The sequence below is a fragment of the Chionomys nivalis genome, chromosome 26, assembly GCF_950005125.1.
Source record: "Chionomys nivalis chromosome 26, mChiNiv1.1, whole genome shotgun sequence".
NCBI classification, from domain to species: Eukaryota; Metazoa; Chordata; class Mammalia; order Rodentia; family Cricetidae; genus Chionomys; species Chionomys nivalis.
The window spans coordinates 1,774,337-1,795,796 of NC_080111.1; the positions used below are offsets into that span (position 1 = coordinate 1,774,337).

The 21,460-nt window shown below is 44.9% G+C and overlaps 1 protein-coding gene across 6 annotated transcripts in view; it reads right to left on the minus strand.

The window, feature by feature from the left end:
• Spats2l (spermatogenesis associated serine rich 2 like) overlaps nt 1-21,460 on the minus strand; it is a 154,982-nt gene that overhangs the window by 70,215 nt on the left and 63,307 nt on the right. For 5 of the 6 annotated variants that reach the window (XM_057758630.1, XM_057758635.1, XM_057758634.1 and 2 more), the window contains exon 3: nt 10,088-10,148. In XM_057758630.1, coding sequence (XP_057614613.1) covers nt 10,088-10,126 — 39 coding nt within the window. In that variant the 5' untranslated portion in view covers nt 10,127-10,148. Of the gene's footprint in view, nt 1-10,087; nt 10,149-19,988; nt 20,004-21,460 lie in introns of those variants that run through there. The other variant, XM_057758631.1, reaches the window with a different exon arrangement.

Consider the following 21,460-nt stretch of genomic DNA (forward strand, 5'->3'; position numbering starts at 1 on the left):
CAACATGGGAGACGTTTGGTTGAATGAATTTTCCCTGGGTCACAGACACAGAAAAACAATGGGGTGAGACCATTAGCTGGACAGTGTGATCTCTTTGTATAACATGAAGATCACTCCATGGGGTTTCTTGATGAGCTTGGCTGGTCTTTCTCATAGCATGATAACCTTACAATAGACTGTTTATAGAGCAAGCCAATACCCCATGCAAGCACTCCAACTATGACGTAAGTAGCAGGATCCCCCCACTTTGGAAGCAACTTGTTTCTTACTACACTAAGTCAGCCTGCTGCAAAGAGCCTATCTCCTTTTAAGATGCTAGGTCTTGATACGGGAGATACTTTTGTAGACGTCACTGCTGAATACGATCGGCCTGAAAGGGTACAGACAACAAAAGCAAGGGGCCATGTATATGATGGTTGCTAATGGAAACGGTCCCTCTAGTTTACATAGAGACACACAACAGGCTAACAAACCCTTCAATTCACCCATTTAGATACATGTATTCAGTGTAGGCCTGAGTTGGATTTTGGCTGTTGCTTTTTTTTTTTTAAGTCACTGTGTTTTGTTTTTTCTTCCAATTTCCCCAGAATGATTAATTAGATTTGCAGATAATTTTAGAGCCAGTGAGCCCCTCGGTCCACTAAAAGTCTGCTTCCATCCAGCTGACTACATACACGGTGGCATTAGGTCTTAGGTAAATATTCTGTCTGTGTCTCTGATGAATTCCATATTTAGACTTATTCCTGAAGAAAAAGAAGCAATTCTATATCCACAAGCTGCTGTTTTGGTTTGGGTACATTAAGAAGAGTAGACAAGTAAGATATTTTTAATTTATCCTGTTCCAGAAAGAACATCCAGAACATTCTTTCCGCATTTTCTCTGCGGTTTTCTCTACTTGAGGAAAAAGTGGTAACTATTTCCATTCATCCTTAATGCAGTTCTTCTATCTTTTTCTCATTCACCAAAACTTCCCAGATAAAAAAGGGTGTAATTCACTTATAATCCTTAAATCAATACTAGAATAGGAAAAGCTAATTGCCCTTTGGTCAATAGCAGCTGAAGAGAGTTAACTTAATCTCTAAAGTATATTAGCGTTGAATATTTCTTCACTGTGGTGTGGGGGCAGCAGATCATAAACCTCCATGGACACTGGGAATACAATTCCTTTTTATTTACAAGGGTGGACCAGTTTTTAAAAGGCACGCTGTTTTAAAATAATCAAAATGGTTAACTAACTGATCAGATCCTGTTTTTCCTACAAGTTTCTGTTTGTTTAGGTTTCCTCTAAAGACAGTAAAGAAAAAAAATATATAAAATGGCCTTCAGTCCAATAAGTCAGCTACATCTGGCTGTAGGTATTAAAAGGAAAGACCAATCCCTCTCCCTAATGGATGACAGACACACACAGAGGACTTCCGGTGAAACGCGATGCAGCCTTAATAAAAAGGAAATGCTCAGATATGCAGCAATACGACGGTATGGATAAACTTTAAGGACACTCTGCTAATGCTAAGAGCCTGTCATGGGACCCATGTGGCCCAGCTCCACTCGTAGGAAGTATTAAATAACCAGACTCTTAAAGCAGAGGATACTGTGGTGGTTTTCAGGGACTGTGAAGGTAGGCATTGGGAAGAGAAAAAGGGACAGCTTGATTCTTACCAGACAGGTGAATCTCAGAGACATTGTGCCCATAGCTAACGCCATGTCATAGGTTTGCGATTCTAAGAGGGACATTGTCACATTAGATATGTTACAATAAAAACCCCCATTGTTATATAATTGAGCATTGATATTTATTTCAACAGCTTTTCCTAATAGTTACCTTCAAAGATGGAGAAGCAGAATTCTGAAGAGTCTTAAAGACAGAGCCACAAGGAATGTGGGCCGGTGAGTCACAAATGAACCCTTAGGTGGTTTAATGACATTTCTGCATTTTTCACGGAATAGAAGTTGTGCACGATAGTCCAAACAGAGGAGCTACCATGGAGTCTGAGGCAGCACCCTGTCTTTATCTTTTATAGTGCACGAGACCACAGGTTGTTCTATTAGAGGGAGGGTTCTGATGCCCCTTCAGGGTAATGAATCAATTCACCTGGGGCAAAAAGACAACAAGGTGGATAGAGCAGACACAATGTAGCAAAAGAGCAGACACAGTGTAGCAAAAGAGCAGACACAATGTAGCAAAAGAGCAGACACAATGTAGCAAAACACCAGACCTTTTTTTTTTTTTTTTTTTTTTTTTTTTTGGTTTTTCGAGACAGGGTTTCTCTGTGGTTTTGGAGCCTGTCCTGGAACTAGCTCTGGTAGACCAGGCTGGTCTCGAACTCACAGAGATCCGCCTGCCTCTGCCTCCCAAGTGCTGGGATTAAAGGCGTGCGCCACCACCGCCCGGCAAAACACCAGACTTTTCAGTGGAAGGAACTGGACCTCTTTCTACTTTAAATGTGGCTAGAAGCAGAGTTAGGGGCAAAGGTTATTAAATGATGCCTTACTCTAAAAGTTGAGAAGCCCCTCATACCAGTGGTAGCACAGTCCAGTGTGCAAAGGCAAGGGAATTCTGGGTCATGAAGTATGTGTGTGTGTGTGCGCGCGCGCACATGCCCTTGCACATGAGTGAGGAGATCAGAGGAAATTTAATTACTGCTCCTTAGTTGTTGTCTATTTCTGGCCTGGAGTTAGACAAGTAGGCTAGGCTGGCTGGCCAGGGAGCATGCAGGATCTACCTGTCCCTTCCTCCCAGCAACGGGACACACATACACACTTCTGTGCTTGGCCTTTTAAATGTGTGTTCTGGGGACTGAACCCACGTCTTCTTGCTTCATCGACTTTTCTATCCCACTAGCCCCTTAGGAGTTTGTATTTTAATTTTCTAATTATTTCAGAGCAGTGGTTCCAAAACTTTTTATTCATTTTTTTCCAGCAAAATAAAGAACTCGTGCTTTTACCATATGATAAAATTCCAAAATAAATATCTGTGGTGATATTTTGCTTGTGACCTAATAAATAAAGCTTGCCTGAAGATCTCAGTGCAGAGCTAGCCAGTAGCTAGCCATGAGGCCAGACAGTGCTGGTGCTCACCTTTAATCCCAGCACTCAGGAGACAGAGGTAGACGGCTCTCTGTGAGTTCAAGGACACCCTGGGTTGCAATAGATTGATTCAGTTGCAAAGAGAAACAGAGCCAGACGGTGATGGCTCATACCTATAATCCCAGTACTTGGGAGTCACACACCTTTAATCTCCACACTAGGGGGGTGGAGACTGGAAGGGATATGGCTGGGCAGGGAGAGGAATATAAGGCAGGAGGAGACAGAAGCTCAAAGCATTCAGACTGAGGACTTGTAGAGACAGGACACTCAATTCGGGCTGGAGATTTCATAGGAGTAAGAACTAGTGGTTGGCTGCTCTGCTTCTCTGATCTGTCAGCTTTCATCCCCTAATATCTGACTCTGGGTTTTTATTATTAAGACCAATTAGAAATTGCGCTAAGTATATCTCAATTTCCTTTTTACAGTTTTTTAATACAATTGAGTTCTGTGAGGCTAGAGAAGACCGTTGTAGGAGGCACAGTTTGATTGACAGCCCAGCCATGCTGGGCTGGTCCCATGCATTGCCCCTCTAGATGCTGTCAGTTCCCACTGTGAGGGACATAGAGTCTTCCGGTTGGCAGCTTTGATCGGAGCCTCCCCATCAGTTGGAGAGCTTTCCTGCTGGATTTTTCTCTTTTTCCCCTCCTCTCAAAGATATCATAAAGGTCGTCTCTATCTGCATCTGTCTTCTCTCTCACATTTGCCACTAAATCACTACCGTGCACCTCCACCCTACGGAGGCACACCCCACCTCCTGCCTTCCTATGAACGGTCCCTACCCATAATTACCTACAATTACCATTATAGAATTTTGACTAAATTATTAAACCAAATTTTGATGGACAGTCACTGGGAGCGGAGTAAAATCTATAGCATTACTAAATACACAAGCAAGTGCAAAAGTCTTATCTGCTGGCACAATGAAGAAAAAGTGGCTTCAGGAAAATACAAGAATTTACTACTAAGTGCTAAATCTGCTGATCTGTGTACCTATGGATTTCTCTCGACGGATTTTCAATGTGCAAGGTCAGAAGAGAAGAAATCATTGCTGCATCCATCCGCGTCAATCTTTATCTATAAAACTGGATAATTTAATTTGGAGGATCACTGTGGGAAATAGCTAGACTGTGGGAGAAACCCCTATACATTCCAAGGGATTGCCAACCAAGGTTACTTTCCCCTGCTGCCAAATGATTTCGTTTTTGACACGCTCTTATATTCTTTAGCATTAATCATCTGTCTCCTACACATACATCCTTGAGCCGTCGTACAAAAGGGTCTACCATGAAAAGCCAGAAGAAAAGGGGGGGGGGCACAGAAGAAACAGAAGAAACCTTGTGTATTCCGGTCATGCAACTTGGCCAAAGCAATGTGATACTAATCCTGCGATAGCAAATTCCTTCTGATCCCCTGAAACTGATGGTGACATTTCCATTGATTCACTCAGTTCCTTTAGACGCCTTGTCAGGCCTCCTCTGGTTGCCAAGCAACAATAACAGCGGTTCTGTACGTATGTATTAGGCAATAACTGTTGTCAGTGTTTCTCCTTTCTCTGAGAGGGAAATTTAATGACCGCCTCCCATGAGAAAGTGATGACAAGCACGGGCCCCACCGTGGAATCTGAGAGCTATAGAGCTGGTGTTCTTGTGATCTGATTCAAGGTTGGGCTAAATTCAACTCTCATGAAAAATTATAAAGTTAAGGCTTCCCCTGGAGCATAGATTCTTGTGTGTGTATATATATATATATATAGTATATATACTATAACTACATACCATTAAAACTCATCCCAACTCCTACGAAATGGTTTCTCTATGAGACGGGTTAATATTTTAAAGATGTTTGACACTGAATATCATTACCTCCAATCTGCTAAAATCTCTAATCAAACTCGTGGCTTCTTCTGGCCCCCTTCCTCCCAAACAAACACCCGAGCTAGTCTTCAGTACTTTACAAAACACGGACCGAGAGAAATAATAAAACGGAGCTTATTAGAGATAATCATCTGACTGCCACAGACAGCAGCTTGGGCTCAGATCTGAGCGTTCTGCAGTGACCTGCAGAAATGGTGATGATGCCACTGCCTCGGACGCAGCATGGACAAGAGAGTCTTGTCCCCTTTCATTTCAATGACGCTACGCGGTGATTGCTTACAATCCAATTTACCCCAGCAGCTCCATCTTCTCTGAAAGCTATTCCCAATAGATGACTTCCCAGCAATGACATCGCAGGCCGAGCTGGTTCCCATTTCTACACTGTCATACCGTCCTGCCTCAATTATTGGCAGGGCAGCTCACCAATGCCTATCCAGGTCTGAGAGTCAAGGCCACTTTTCTGTCTTCTCATCGGGACCATTTCCCCCTTCCCAATCTTGGTTCTACAGGGATTTGCATTTTGGACACTGAAAGACGTGTTAATGAGAGGCAATGTCTCCATTTTTATTTGCAAAACCAACAGATGCTCTTGCCCTACGCCTGTATCCTTTAGCTTCCTGGTACTAAGAACTCATAAAACATTTCCATACTTACTGTTGTATTTGATGACTTCATTCTGGGGAACCCTGGAACTTCACACGTGCGTAGAAGAGCTCAGTGTTTGTTACAGGCCATTCAGCACCTCACTGCGGAAATGAGAACTCCTGCCTTCTAGACGTATGCTTCCCCATAGCCTTACTTATTGAGGTCACTCCCAAGGGCATGAAGTCCCCTATGGTGGCTCAGGAATCATTCATCACAGGAATGGCTTACTACACCATACCTGGACACTAGGAACACGCCCGCTCTGTTTTATAAGCAAGGATTCCCTTTACTTTTCATCAATAATTTTCTTACTAAATTGAAGGTAACTGATAATATATTTTTAAAAAACCAACAAAAATCCTATTTTTTTATACCAATCATTATTATCCTTTATGTTAAAGCTCTGTAAATCAGTATTACTTGATAACTATGTATTTTAAGCAGGAAGAAGTTCAATAGTATGCTCTCAACTAATCTATCCACGGAGTTTCTAGTGTTGAACTTGGTTTTAAGAAAAATAATTTAAATAAACTCATGTACACACACCCAGCCCACAGGTGGACACACACACACACCTAAATTTTAATTAAAAATAAGAAAAACATACCTTTAACAAGGTAAAATAGATGAGAAAATACCTGTAAACAGTGAGCTATCCCCAACGATAAGATCCCGGGTTGCCTAGATATGATCTTCTGCTGCCTGCCTTCCATCAAGTTTGCTTTGGAGATCTGTTCCAGGAGCCACTGCTCACCTAGCAAGCTCGTTAGTTATCCTGATTCTTATTCACCATCTTCTAAAGTCCATGTCGTCAGCCCAAACAGCCCAACTAAGCTCCCGTTTCCAGAAGCAAATTTAAAACACGCTTTAATAGCAGCGGGTACGAAAATGAGATGACATTTCCATTAACCTACATTCCATTTTTCAAGAAGCCTTGAGATTTGATAAAATTTCATAAATGAGGTTTCATCAACTCTCTAAAGACCTTAACTATTCAAATACTTGTGTTCACTGATCCACTACCCATTCATTTATCCAACTCTAGCCAAGGGGCTAATCATGGGTCAAATCCAAGAAGGTAAGACCACACCCCGCTCCCAAGAAACGGCCGGTCTTGACGCAGGGAGACAGGCACCTAAGCCCACACGACATTTAAGCAAACTGTGATGAACGATGCAGAGAATCTAAAGAGTTCCAGAATAGAAGGGGAGTGAGGCTCAGGCTCGGCAAGGAGATAAACCACACAGGCACACAGGAACCTGCCTTGGCAATGCCCTGTGGGCAAGCATGTTCAAGGTCACAATGGTGGGCTGAAGGGCACGTGTGCAGAGACAGTGGTAGAGAAAAGGAAGGAAGAGGATGGATCTGGTCCTGAAGAAAATGCATGCCACATTGAGGAAATTAGACTTCTGTTTGAGTCACAGATACAGTTTAAATCCTTGTAGTTGTCATCCAATAATACAAAGTTATTTTGAAATAAGTGTTATAAGTATCTATTACAAGTTGATGTGGGAGGTCCTATGTCTATGTGTTGCTTTGATTGGTTAATTAATAAACTTCTTTGGACCTCTAGCGGGGCAGAACTTAGCTAGGCTGGGGGGGGGGAACTAAACTGAATGCTGGGAGAAAGAAGGGCAGAGACTGAGAGAAGCCATGGAGCCCCACCGGAGAAAGATGCTGGAACTTTAGCCAGTAAGCCACTGCCATGTGGCAATACACAGATTAATAGAAATGGGTTAAATTCATATGTAAGAGTTAGCCAGTAAGAAGCTAGAGCGAATGGGTCAAGTAGTGATTTAATTAATACAGTTGCTGTGTAATTATTTCGGGTCTAAGCTAGCCCGGCAGTCTCCTGACTGCCCCAATAAGTGGCCTCTCTCCAACATTTATTTATCCTGGATATTAAACATTATTAGCTTCTTTTCTGAACTAAAAAAAAAAGCTGCACAAAGACAAAAATTGCTTGTATTCAATCTGTCCCTTTGATCCACTAGAGATATACAAAGGACTCATTTCAAGGTCATACCTTTTTCTAAAACAGAACAGATTATGTATTTCCTCATTACTTGTTCTATGCCTGTGTGTGTGCAGGTGTGTATGTGTGCCTGTGTGTGTGCAAGTGTGTGTGCAGGTATGTGTCTATGCCTGTGTATGTGCAGGTGTGTATGTGTGCCTGTGTGTGTTTATGCCTGTGTGTGTACAAGTGTGTGTGCAGGTATGTATATGGGCCTGTGTGTGTCTATGCCTGTGTGTGTGCAGGTGTGTATGTGTGCCTGTGTGTGTTTATGCCTGTGTGTGTACAAGTGTGTGTGTGCAGGTGTGTATGTGGGCCTGTGTGTGTCTATGCCTGTGTGTGTGCAGGCCCGTGGTCAGCCTGAGTGTCATGTCTCAAGAACCATCCATCTTAATTTTTGAGTAAGGCCTTTCAGTGGGCCCTGGAGCTCAGAGATTTGGTGAGGCTGACTGGCTAGCACACTCCAGGAATTTCCTGGTCTCCGCCTTCCTGATGGGTTGACTAGATATTGTATCTAAAGCACTGAGGATCTGTTCACTAATCAATGAAGACTTATAAATTAAGACCTAACAGTTGTTATTATTCTTAATTTTCAGAACGGAAATGCCATTGCTTTGTGTGACAGACTGAGAAACAAACTCATCATTAAAGGCCACAAAAGTTAATAACTAAAGGAAACAATCTACTAAAACAAATCAAAGTAAAACTACATATGATCAGAATTTCTCTTGTTCCTTATGGTTGATTTGATTGAGTTGACATGGGAGGGAGGAATTCACTAACTGAGTTAGAGGAGTTCTGCCTTCACTGTCATGTAGCGTCACAATATTTACAACTTAAACATCAGCCTTTCCCAAAACACTGCCGACATTGTGATGTTTACAGCAGAGCAGTCGCCAAATAACCACCAACCTCACATGGGCACTCACAGCCCCTTCCAGGCAATACACTGAAGCCAAGCATGGCACCTTCCTGCTGAACCCCCACAGGACACATCCACGGTGGTCTGCCCACTTGCTGTGCTCTGTCATGGCCCAGGCAAGCGGTGCCCCCCTCGCCTTATGTCCCACCCCTTCTGCCTGTCACCTTAGGCCCCTACTGGCTCTCTGGTCTCCGAATACACTCAACTCCACACGTTTTATGCACTTACGTTTGCTTTTTTTTACATAGGATTCTCTGCCCTCAGATCTTTCCGTGGTTGCTTCATTCCCATCAACTTTCTGTCAGTTCTAATGTGACCTTCTCTCAAAGGGCTCCTGGGACCTCCTCCTGTGAAGTAGTTCCCTCCCCACTTGCCTTCCCATCAAGGCACCCTACTGTGTGTTTCTCAAAGCTGTTGGCCTGAAACGAAGCGTTCAATTATATGTTCTTGCATTTACTTTTGGCTTCTCAACGGCACTCAATGGGAGCAGGTGCCTCATCTGCGTGTCTGGGGCCACGTCACCGGCATCAGGTAAAGAAGAGAATCACTAGGACTTCACAAATGTCACTCCTTTCAGGCTTCATGCTATATTTTTAGGATGGCATGAATACAAAGTGATGAGGGACAAATACCTGCCCTTAAGGAAGTGACAGTCCAGAGGAGTCTGGGGCACCTCTGGGGACTGTGACGTGAGAGTGGAGACTGACAGAGGTTCCTGTGCGTGAGTCTATTAGTCTCTGTTGCTAAGAGGTAGGTGGGGCAGCCTTATCTCAATGACCCAGGACTCTGGGCCATTAGGCGTCAATCCTACAATGTATTAATTAATACACAGATGAAGATAATGATGACCCGCTGGGAAGAGGACCAGTTCATAACAAATGATAACAATGGGAGGGAGAATCAGCATCATGAGCTCTCAGGGTTGAAAGACGCCTAACAGGCCATCTAAAAGGACTGCAGGATGGCTGGAGAGATCGTGTCAAATGTAAGCTCTTAGACGCTGCCTCCCTGCTATGTGAATTGAGCCATGTGACTCAGCTGTGCAGCATGGAGATCAAGGTCAGAATTGAGCAAATGAATGGGCTGTGCTGATCACACAGTCCACAGATGTAACTTTCTGATACATAGTATACCAGCGCAACCGATACATAGTATGCCAGCGCAACCGATACAGAGTATACCAGTGCAACCGATACATAGTATGCCAGCGCAACCGATACATAGTATACCAGTGCAACCGATACATAGTATGCCAGCGCAACCGATACATAGTATACCAGTGCAACCGATACATAGTATGCCAGCGCAACTGATACATAGTAGACGAGCGCAGCCGATACATAGTATACCAGCACAACCGATACATAGTATACCAGCACAACCGATACATAGTATGCCAGCACAGCCGATACATAGTATACCAGTGCAACAAACTTTCTATGTATCCCTGCAACTCTTTTTTCCCTCCTTCCATTATAATCAGGTTTTAAGGATTCTGGCATCCAGTTTGCAGTTCCTAAGAGCCAATAGGCAGCAAGATCTTACCTTCTCCTTGACATTCACGTGAGTGTTGAGCTCAGCCATCTTCCTTTTAGGGGTTTTAGCCCTATAAACAAGGGATAAAAGAAATGGTTAATGTTTGAATGATAGATGATTTCCCAATGTGTCACTTTTTAAGGTCCTGTTGTGGTTTGAATGAGAATGCCACCCCCCACAAGCTCATGTATTTGAATGATTGGTCCCCAGTTGGTAGAACTGTTTAGGAAGGATCAGGAGGTATGGCCTTGCTGAAAGAGGTATGTCACTAGGCTTGGGCTTTGAGATTTCAAAAGCCAAGGCCATTCTCAGGTTGCTCTTTCTGTCTTTCCTCCAGCTTGTGTATCAGATGTGAATTCTCAGCTACTGCTCCAGCACCATGCCTGCTTGCTTGCCGCCACACTTCCCACCATGATGGCCACAGACTCACCCTCTGAAACAGTAAGTTCCCTACAAACTCTCTCTTCTATTTGCTATTTTGGTCCCGGTGTTTTAGCCCAGCAAGAAAAAGGAACTAAGACATGCTCCTTTTGACATAGCAAACAATTCCATTCAGTCCTGATCGTGAAGACTATTCAGAAGGCAGAAACCCTTTCCAGTTAACCATTTGATTCAGGTATGTTCTCAAAGCATGGTGCGATAACTCTGGAAGCCAAGGCAAAAATCTTTTCATTCATGCCGTGTTGACATGGAAAAGGACCCAGGCAGACGGGAATGAATCAAACTGCATTTCTTATCATAAAAAAAGAAAAGGGGAAGTGGTCAAAAACTGAAGTTGTGCCAGTTTCAAGTAAGCATTTTCATGGCATTCCTCGCTGTCACAAGGTTGTCAACAGCCTGGGTGATCTCACACATGTGTTAAGTGTTTTAAGCACAGGTGGCAAGGACTACAGAAGGAGCCAGGGAAAAGGACTGCAACTAAATAGAAGAAACAATATTCCTGCTTTTCCTTCTCTCTGGAATGGCCTCTAGCAACTTCATCTTAGCTCAAGTTTCTCTTTCCCGAAGAAGTGGCTCTCCTGGCCACTCCAGCTACAGCAGCCGCCTCCCTCGCTTGCTCTCCGTCGGCACACTTAGAATGCACTAAAGCTTCCAGAGCACGCGGGTGCTCTTAGCACATCTTTTGAAGACCATGAGTGGATCATCTCCAGTCTCGATGGACCCTGGACATGCTCGTTATCTTCCTACCCCTAACTCCAGGATGCCACCACGACTGTCTCTGAGTCCCACTGTGAGATCTGTGTTCCTCACATCAGGCTCTGGCATTTTTCTTTCTCCTATCTGGTCAAAAATTGCTGGCTGCTATTATTGGAAGTGTATCTCAAGTCTTTAATCGTTTTTATTTATTTATTTTTTTTTTTGAGATAGAGAATACATTACTGACACACCTGACAGCTTGGCCCGGAATTTAGCAGTTGACCACTCTGAAGACATAGGACCTATCTGCACACTCACCACTTTTTATCAATCAAGAATCACGAAAACACTTTCTTATGTTCTGTCTGACTTTTGACATAAAGTAGCCCCATCTCGAGAGAAGACATGTGGAAGACGCTGCTCGCAAGAACATGGTTTGATTTCTTCTACTTTCTTTTAAACCTAGGTCTTTTTCGTTTTTGTTTTTTGAGACAATGTTTCTCTGTAACTTTGGAGCCTATCCTAGAACTAGCTCTTGTAGTCCAGGTTGGCCTCAAACTCACAAAGATCTACCTGCGTCTGCCTCCCAAGTGCTGGGATTAAAGGCCTGCACCACCACCGCCTGGCTTAAACCTAGGTCTTAAATAAACTATAAATTTTGATTTAATACCTTTTGCCAGGTTTTGGATGAAAGCTTGACAGTATCCAATGCAGACTCAGTTTTAATCTTAATTATTCTCAAATAGGATCCCATTTAGACGTATTATTAAATACTGGAAACAATCAGATTTTATTTTTAGAACTCTCCAAAGAGCACTGCCAGCTGACATGTGCACTTGGGCGTGCTAGCCAGAGGCCCCGCACACTCACTCCCAGGAAGGCGGTTCTTGGGAACATGCTCCGCACAGACAGACAGCCACACCCCACTGCAAACACTTCTCCCTTCATTCAGTTGGCAAATGCTGTGTCTCCAAAGCTGGCATAAGGGAGGCAGCAAATATACTAGCTGGCAAGCCATACCTCTGCTTCATTCTGGATTACCCTGACCTTGAATGGTCCTAGGAAAACATTATTCTCTGATTGTCTCTGATGATGGACACGGAAGGCACACAAGGCTTTTTCCAATCACAGCCATGAAAAGGGAAACCTTTGTCGACCTCTGCCTGCAAACAGGTTCACAAAGATGGCACTTCAGAGACTTATGCTTGGTGGTCTGTTTCTGGCCTTACATAAGCACCCACCAATTATATGGCTTTTTTAGGGGGTGTGACTGTGTATATATGGAAGGGATATCACGATGTACACACATGAAGCTACACGGGCAGAGAACGGTGCTCTTGCTTTGCTGCCATTTGATAGAAAAAGCCTAGAAGAGCTCTGGCAGCTGAGTTCTCTGGACACAACCAGTTTTCCATTAGAGATGCATGAATCCAGGTGGAAGAGGTTTTGCTTTGTTCTCTTTTTGCATTTGGGCTTTAAAGGCTAGAATTACAGCATTGTCTAAAACTGAACAGTCAGAACCCTCAGAGGCCTCTGGGAGAAATCCCAGTGAACAGGTGTTTCTAAGTTCTGAGAAAGTGGGAGCGCTAATAGTAAGCTATGTTCACAAAACAGAATGTGTTCTCTCTCCTTTTTTCTCTCCTCTCTCTCTCCTCTCTCTCTTTCCTCTCTCTCTCCTTCTCTCCTCCTCTCTCTCCACTCTCTCTCCCCCCTCTCTCTTTTTTCCTTCTCTCTCTCCTTTCTCTCTCCTCCTCTCTCCCCGCTCTCCGTTACCTTACCCCCTCTCTCTCACACACACTCCTCTTTTCTTGGAAATTTCTCTGCTCACTGACCTCACAGTGCGATACAACAAAGGCCCTTCTTCAGGAACGATTAATCATGACATTATTTTTCCATGAAAGGAAATGCTAGCTACAAATGCGGGTTGAGGCCACGTAGGCTTCTCCAATGTGAAGATAGGAGGAATTGGAGGAGTTGAACTCTATTTTTTTCCCCATAAGGAAGGCTGCCCCTATAGGCTCTTCTTTCTGGGTAGATTCCAGTGTTGCTTCCAAACCATGTTCTTTTTTGCTGGTTGGTATACATTAGAAGGTTGGGAAATTGCCCATACATAGCGCCAATTACAGAAACAAATCGAAGGGCTTTAATCTAAACAGACAAAAAATTAATTTGCCTTTAAAAATAATGAGTTAAGTAGCTAGACATGAAGTTGGGTTCTACTGGTAGGAACAGGTGCTGGGGCACTGTGGGGGGGGTGAGCAAGAAATGCAGCTTTGGGGTGTTCATGAGTGTTCACCCCTTCCTGGCTGTTCAGAAGCACACTTTTGCCTTGTTCCTATTCCTTGAGGACGAGACTGTGCTGTGGCCCTCAGCTTTTGAGACTCTCTGTCCTGCTATGGACTGCATCTGGCCAGCCAGTCCCAGCTAATCTCAATCTTGTTTACTCAAGGTAGTGAAGGAACATGTCCTCCAAGGAGCACATTTTCCCCTCCTCCCAGACAACAAGCCCAGGATCCAGCTCTGCAAAACTGTAGCCCTGGAAGCTGTAGACAGAAGCCCCCAATGCTGGCATCCCCGGACTCTGTTGTTGAGAGACAAATCCTCCAACCTATGCTTGGCTATCACACCTGGTAGCACACAGGGCTCCATAAGACACACCCTTCATCCCTTAGCCTTGTTGAGTTCAAGACTGTCAAGTCTACAAGGCAGGGAGAGCTCTGACTTCTGGGAGAAGAAAAACCAAAACAGATTCTAATTCTTATTAACACTTGAAGATATTCGTGGAATAGACTAGTTCTTGGGGCTTCACTGTAGGCAGGCACTGTAGTGAACGCACAGAGGTTGACACACGACACATAGCCTGTGTGTGAAAGAAGTTGCACAGTCTAGAGTTGTGTACGTATACCCCATGATGTTTGCACAACAACGAAGCTGTCTGTGATGCTTCCTGAATATCAGTGTTCTAGGACATACACACTGTATGTATCCAGGACATACACACTGTATGTATCCAGGACATACACACTGTATGTATCCAGGACATACACACTGTATGTATCCAGGACATACACACTGTATGTATCTAGACATACACACTGTATATATCCAGCACACTGTATGTATGTATCCAGGACATACACACTGTATGTATCCAGAACACTCTATGTATCCAGGACATAAACAAAAAATAAAGTCTAGTCTATGGAGACACGTTTGCTGTCAACCTGTCAGCCAGCGCAGCTAAGATGCCCAGAGACCTAAATGCTGGCTTTCACAGCATCTCCAAAGCTTAGTTAATGGCTGAAGATTTTTTTCTTAAAACAATAACTTAGATGTCAGTAACAGCATTAGAAATATGTCTAGCTACCATGTTTTACTATATACCCTAGACAAAAATAAAGACCAAGGAGTTGTAAAAAAACTTATCAGGCAAAGACATCAATCACAAAGAAAAGATCTCACCATTTTAATATATTATCTCTATGCCCCTCCAGAGTGAAATTAATAAAACATAAATACGGTTAATGACAAGCACTTCAGCCCCAGAGTTCTATCAAGATGCAGGCCTTGCCGAGCAGCGGCCTTAAATAGTATGCATCAATGCCCTTCTGAAAACCTACTAGCTTCCAAACAAAAGTAAACATTTTTATGAGAAATAAGCTCGAATAGTAGGAATTCTGGCAAATATATCTGCCTCAGCATTTCCAATTGACATAATACAATGAAGTTTAATGTGTATGTCAACGTGATCAATTACCGACTCCAAGTTCAAATATTTGTGTTCCTCCCGCGGTCATGGAAACAGGAAAACTTCCAAGAGTGGCCTGAGCCTGGCTGCCTGACATCTCAGCATTTCCCTGGCTCTCTGGGGAGGCGATGACAATTTCACTTTTGTTTCTCTGAAACCTACCGTGGCTCTGAGATTCACTTTCCTGTTCTAAGGCGTGACGTCACACTGCCCGAACTGGACTTGGAAAACCAGAAGAAGGCCGGGAGAGAAACTAAAGAAGACGATCTTAGCAATTTCTGCTGAGGCGTTTAGGAGCAGCTTTAGGAGCAGCTTCCCACAGTCTGTTGACACATCAAAACCAGACTGTGGGTCTGGGCTCATCAGCAGAGTAGTGAAGTCATCTTCTGTGAGCTGCAGGGGCAGTTGGCAAATGTCCCGACTGCATCCTGGTACAGGGCAGGGACCCTTCTGATCTCCTGGCTGATAATCAGAAGCTCCTCTACCGTGTTTGCCAAAGGGAAGTGTGTGAGGCCCCGGGAAACCTTGGTAGTGATTAGTGACAGCCGCCCTCCGGGTCACCCTCCTACACAGCCTGTCTGGATCAGAAAGTGCTGGAACTATATAGTAGTTCCTAGATTTTACAGACTTAGCACAAGAATGCAAACTCTTTCGTTCATATTTTTATATTGACTGGATGCTGAAATCATTGTATTGTATTTCATAGATTAAGTTAAACAAAGTATATTATCCATTTTGTTCCATTTTTCCCATCCATTTCTTTTATTATTATTATTTTTAATGTGCCTGCCACAGAATTCAAACTCGTGTCTGTGGGCACATATTCTGTTTCTCTTGCAAAGTCCTGGACCAGTGCAGCCGTTCTTGGAGAGTGTTTCCCAGGGGAACATGCTCAGCAGCACTGGGGACTTGTTAGAAATTCAAATAGCCTGTCGTATGCCAGGCTGGGCGCAGAGGAACATGGTAATCAGGATTTCAACCAGACTCAAGGTGAGAGCCCACTCACTAATCTTAGACTAGATCTCCGTCCTCAGACATAAAGGAGTGTTTCCCTTGGTCCCAACCCAACACACAGTAGCCGGGGTCCCATGGAACTTTACATGGATAACTGGTAGTTCCTTGCTACATACTAAAGAGTGGTCCTTTTGCTAACATTATTCGTATCAATGAGCACACTCATGGAGAGTGTGCAGCGAGCGTGCCAGGCACTCTCCTAACCTTGGACACACGTAGTTTGGCTTGGTTGCTTTTCATTTACCCCCTCTTGACTCTAGGATGCAAATGATAGATAACTTTCTACTTTCTCCTCGTGACCAGTGAGGAAAAGAGATTAGTAAGTCAAGAGTCGGCAAGAAGCCACATGACCAAGGCTCAAACCCAGGCCTGCTGACTCGGCCCCTAGCCATTATCACAGCATCGTGGACTTTGAACTGTAGGAAGAAGACAGTCCTGAGGGTCCAGCCTTTGGCCCACCAGACAGGTATACGATGTACACAGACAGAATCCACAAGCTGCAGAGTCAAGCACCGGGAAAGAAAGTCCATTGATGGTTCTACCAATGTCCTACCTCGGCTGAAAGTGTGGGGAACCACATCAAATGGATGTAGGCGACATCTATTTGATGCTACAAAGCTGCTCAGGGACTGCATGGCATGCAAGGGCTTATCATCCGTGTCCTTGTTCTACAGCAATTAATATGTCTACGCGCCTGACCTTGGCACAGCCTAGAACATGCAGTGATCATGTATGAACGGAGACACTTTCTGACATCGGTCTCAGATCTTGCATACAAGATGTTGGTGACGCGACACGGTGACCACCAGTCTCCCGGGATAGGGACATCTTGATGACTGAGTTGTGACTTACTTCAGGGCATGCAGTTACTTTTGAGAGAAGGTGTAAGGGTCACAGACTGACTTCTTTCATTCTCTTCCCAGCATGGGTCATCCCGGAGTGGTGTGTGGTGGTTAGGAAACCGGACGGTAGGCATGGACAGGGGAGTTGGGAAAAGCTGCCCTATGGTGTGGTTTCTAAAGGGTGTCTGCCTGCCTTCCTGATGGCCTCAGGTAGCTCTGGCACACGAGCGTCAGGTCTCCAAGGGCGGAGAAAAGGTGGACATATTCAGTGACCTTTAAGGTCCTTTGAGTTGACAGGGACTCTTAGAGTGGCTGGGAGCTGAACGCTCACCTTAAAACACAGAGCGAGTGGGTGCGGAGTTTGATGTAGTAGGCTACTCTTCTATCTAGATCACCTTTAACTGAGTTCAGAGACCCACCATCTAGTGTTCTGTGCACAGAGGGGTGTCCACATGTCAACTGGAGAGTAAAAGGTTTATTCTGTATAAATGAGACTTTCTCTAAATTTACTACCTGGACTGGTGGCTGCTGCCTGGACTTCCGTCAGGTTTTCTGGGCCCTCTCAGCCGAGCCTGTAATTATTGCGATCTCAGATTTACATTCCAGGGATTCTTCTTTTTTTAAATTCTCACTCTTTAATAAAAGGTCTTGTGTGGTAACTAACCTATCCCTCAGAGGAAAGTCTCTCTGATTGTTAAGAATGAGCATTCATAAACAACGAGACAGCGTGGTGACAGAAATATGAATTTCATAGGGCAATACTTAGTTGGGGCATTTTTTTAATTTGGAGGAAAAAAATCTCAAGGTTGCATTTTTATTCAAAGACACTTCAATGTGCTCAACCTACTGTGAGCACAACTTCACTGAATAGCATTTTAAGGGCAAATGTCAGGGGAAAAAATGTTCATATTTAAAAGCTTTGGCTCAGCCTCCTTTGAAAGGCAGGGCTAGCCTTTCCTTTAGAAATGTCTCTGCCGACTCAATTCTTTGTTGGGGGGAAGAAAGAGAAATTGAATGTTTTATTTAAACAGGTCATTAACAGTCAATACTTATTTGAAAAGGCTTGCTTTCTGAGGCAGATAAAAGCTTCCAATCACTTAGAATATCACTTGAGCAGATCTAGGGCAGAATGTGCTGACAGAGCTGAGTTCCAGGCCATTTTCACCCCCAGGCAGGTGCTGAGGTAGGGAGCAGGGTCCTGTGGTTCTGAGCTCCTTGCACACACAGTGGGGAGACAGAGCAGGGCGAGCACTTAGTGCACACTGCATGTCAGGCCCTGCTTTGAATTTTCCCTTTTACTAACAGCACTAGCGGATGGTTATGAGTGAAGATTAACTGTTTTTTTTCTTTTCCATAAAGTGCCAACGTATTTCCCTTCCTGGCTGAGCGCAAGTTGGGAGCTAAAGAGAGCAGAGGACAGTGGGAATAAATGGTACAGGCACAGACTGGGGCTGGGGATGGGAAGGGGGAGGCTGGATGTGTGGTGGGCTCTATTAACATTCTTCTGTGCCATGGTTTTTCTGCTTAATTTGAAATCATTTGATTTCACAGGTCTTTGATGGCTGGAGAATATAAATAAAATGCTTATCTCCGAAAGCGAACTGATTAAAAACCCACTTTTGATTGCTAGGTTTTAAAACAAACACTCGTTTCCATAGAGATGTAGGGTGACCTGGACCTTGTACAAGTAGCCGCTTGTATCAGCAATTCAATTACAGTTGGTTCTTTTACGATGTAACAATGTAGACTCAAGTCTTTAAAATGTGCTCATCCTCAAGGCTGTCTCCACAAAGGCCAGTGTTGTGGGAAGCAAAAAAGGGTCCCAGAAGACCCTCCCCCACCAGGCACACCCTAGGAGGCTCTGGCCATTTAGATCACCCAGGTCTCTTTTCCTTCCTTCCAATTGCCCTCAGGACAAATCCCAAATCCCAATAGGCTTGTGACAAGAACATTAGGTAACTCTTTACACCCCAGAGCCCAAAATTCTTACCACAAACTCTCTTCAAATGCTAAGAGAGAAACAGTATGTTCTCCTCCTCTCCATCTCTAGCTCCCTGAAGGTGATCCCCTCTGCAAGGACCAAGTTGTCCCTTGTTCTCTGAATATTTAATACCAACTGTATCAGGTCCACGGAGAATGCTGGGAATAGTTGACCACAGCCCTCAGTGACTCTTTACAGTGTACCCAGGGCTTCTCTAAGAACTTTTCATGCATTTCCAGGTATTCATTCATTATAGCCTCACGGTCGGCCTGACGCTAGACAAACCTGGGTTCTTGTCAACCGACTCTTGCAGAAAATGAGCTAAAAGTAGAGGGGCAAGGCACACGCACAAGTCACACACAAGGCACACGCACAAGGCACACACACAAGGCACACACACAAGTCACACACAAGGCACACGCACAAGGCACACGCACAAGTCACACACAAGGCACACACACAAGTCACACACACAAGTCAAAAACACAAGGCACACGCACAAGTCCCACAACCAGCAAGCAGCTAAGTTAAAATAGGAACTTGAATCTCTGGTTCCAATGCTCTCCTTCTGCAAAGAGCTCACAGATCAGCCATAAAAACACATGTGTCCACACAAGGTCTGGATGTGAAAGCGGGAGAAGACACTGGAGCCGGAAGCCATACGATCAAGGTTCTGCAAGGAACTGCTGTGGGATGGGATTTGGTCTGCACCAATGGGTGAGCTCCACCAGAGTCCTGCCACAGGCTTGCCGTTTGTTGGTGGTGGAGGTGGCAGGGCTGGGTGATTTTAATCTTCACAGTGTCTTTTCCAGAAGATGGTATGGCTTCCCCCAAAGGAAACAGAATTCTGGACCAGTAAAGAGGGCCCTCACGAAAGCCAGAGAACAAACCTACAGGAACACAACTAATTCTGGAAGGCTGGCTCAGTTACCACTGAGCAAATTCAGAGCACATTCCAGCTTCACAATCTCTAGGCCAACCAAGGCACTAGAGTCCTTGTTCACGAAGTCAGAATTTTCTTACTGAATCTCTAATGCGTTTCTCATAGCAGCAGAGGTTCATCCCAGACTCACTGTGAGTGGGTGCAATCGAGAAGTTTGACTCTCAGAATCAACCAGTGCCCCCTGGTCCTGCCCCCCATCCACCCCGTCCTTCCCAAGTCGTCCCAACCATCCCACCGTGACTCACTCTCCAGCTGTCTTGGGGCTTTGGGCTGTCAGGGCCTCTTTCCAGCTCCTGGCTTCCTTAGGCGCCAAATGGCCAATTCTGTTCCTCCGCGGGCCACCTCTATCAACTTTCGTTTACTGTCTGTAACTGTGACGCAAGCAGAGCCAGGAACAGGAGTAGTGGCAGGATCTGGGGTGTGGCTGAGTAATCAATCAGGACTGAGAGGGCCTCCTGGACTGAAAGGAGACGCCCAGTGTCTGTGTCTTCATGCCCACGCTAGCAAACACCCAACTTTCTTCTTCTTTCCCCGAGGAAAGCGGATCCATAGAGATGAACCCACAGCCTTTACCTGGCAGAGGCTGGGAAGCCACATGGGCTGGGGAGGCAGCCCTCGTTTCAAAGGGCAGTTCTGAGTATGACTGTCTGCTAAGGGTTTCTCCAGGGCCGGCACAGTCAACAATGAGCCAACAGTTCCGGCACTGGACCCAGAAGCAAACATTTATAAACCCTGTATCTGGCTCCAGACCCAAGTGGAAACATCTGTTAGCTAACTTAGCATTCCACGATAACATGCAGTCGGGGCAGAGTCCTCCCAAAAGGAGGCGGCTATCCAGTTTGCACGGGCGAAAGCCTAGTGGAAGGAGCATGGGTTGGGGTGACCATTCGGAGGAAGAGTGTAGAAGGGCATGTTACTTCTCAGACCCATTTCTCCTGACAAATTGGTCTGATCTATTTATGTTAACTATTTGTCAGTTTATTTATTTATTTATTTATTTAGACAACTAAAATGTGTCACCCAGCCTTGGACTCTGTCTTTTCGATTGGCCTCACCTGACCCCAGCATTAAATGCCCAGTCAGTTACCCACACACAAGCGGTGGGCCCAGGAAGTCTCCCGACCCGAGGGTCTCTGCCGTCACTCCCTGGAGGAGCCACGCCTCTTTCCTGCTCGCCAGAGCTTACGATACAAACGTGCAATGATGCTCCATCACGGATCAAAGCCAGCTCTGCCTCTGACTGATTCGGGAGGTGAGCAGGTCAGCCGATGCCCTGAGCATCCGTGTTCTCATTAGCACGGCAGAGATGATAATAACGGTAGATACCCCACTGGGAGGTAAAAGCAACTGGAATGAGTTTCATATTTGTAAAGTGATGACGAGAGTGCCTGACATACAGCAAGTCTCATAAAAATACTATAAAAGAATATAAATAGATTCTGGGGCCCACGAGCCCCATTTCCTGCCGTTCTCTTCGTACAGATGAGAACCCGAGGCTCACACACCAAGCTAAGGATAGTACTAACCCTCAAAGCTCAGCTTTCTGGCAGCAGATGGCCCTTGTGCAGCTCCACCCTTCCCTCCTCCCACCGAGGCTGCTGCCTGATTTAGGACCCAAGAGCTGGTCGTCCCAGGCAAGGGGTGATTGCCCCATACTTTTAGGCCATGAATGTCTATATTCCCAGCGTTTTAAAGGCCCAGCACTGGCCGGAGCAAG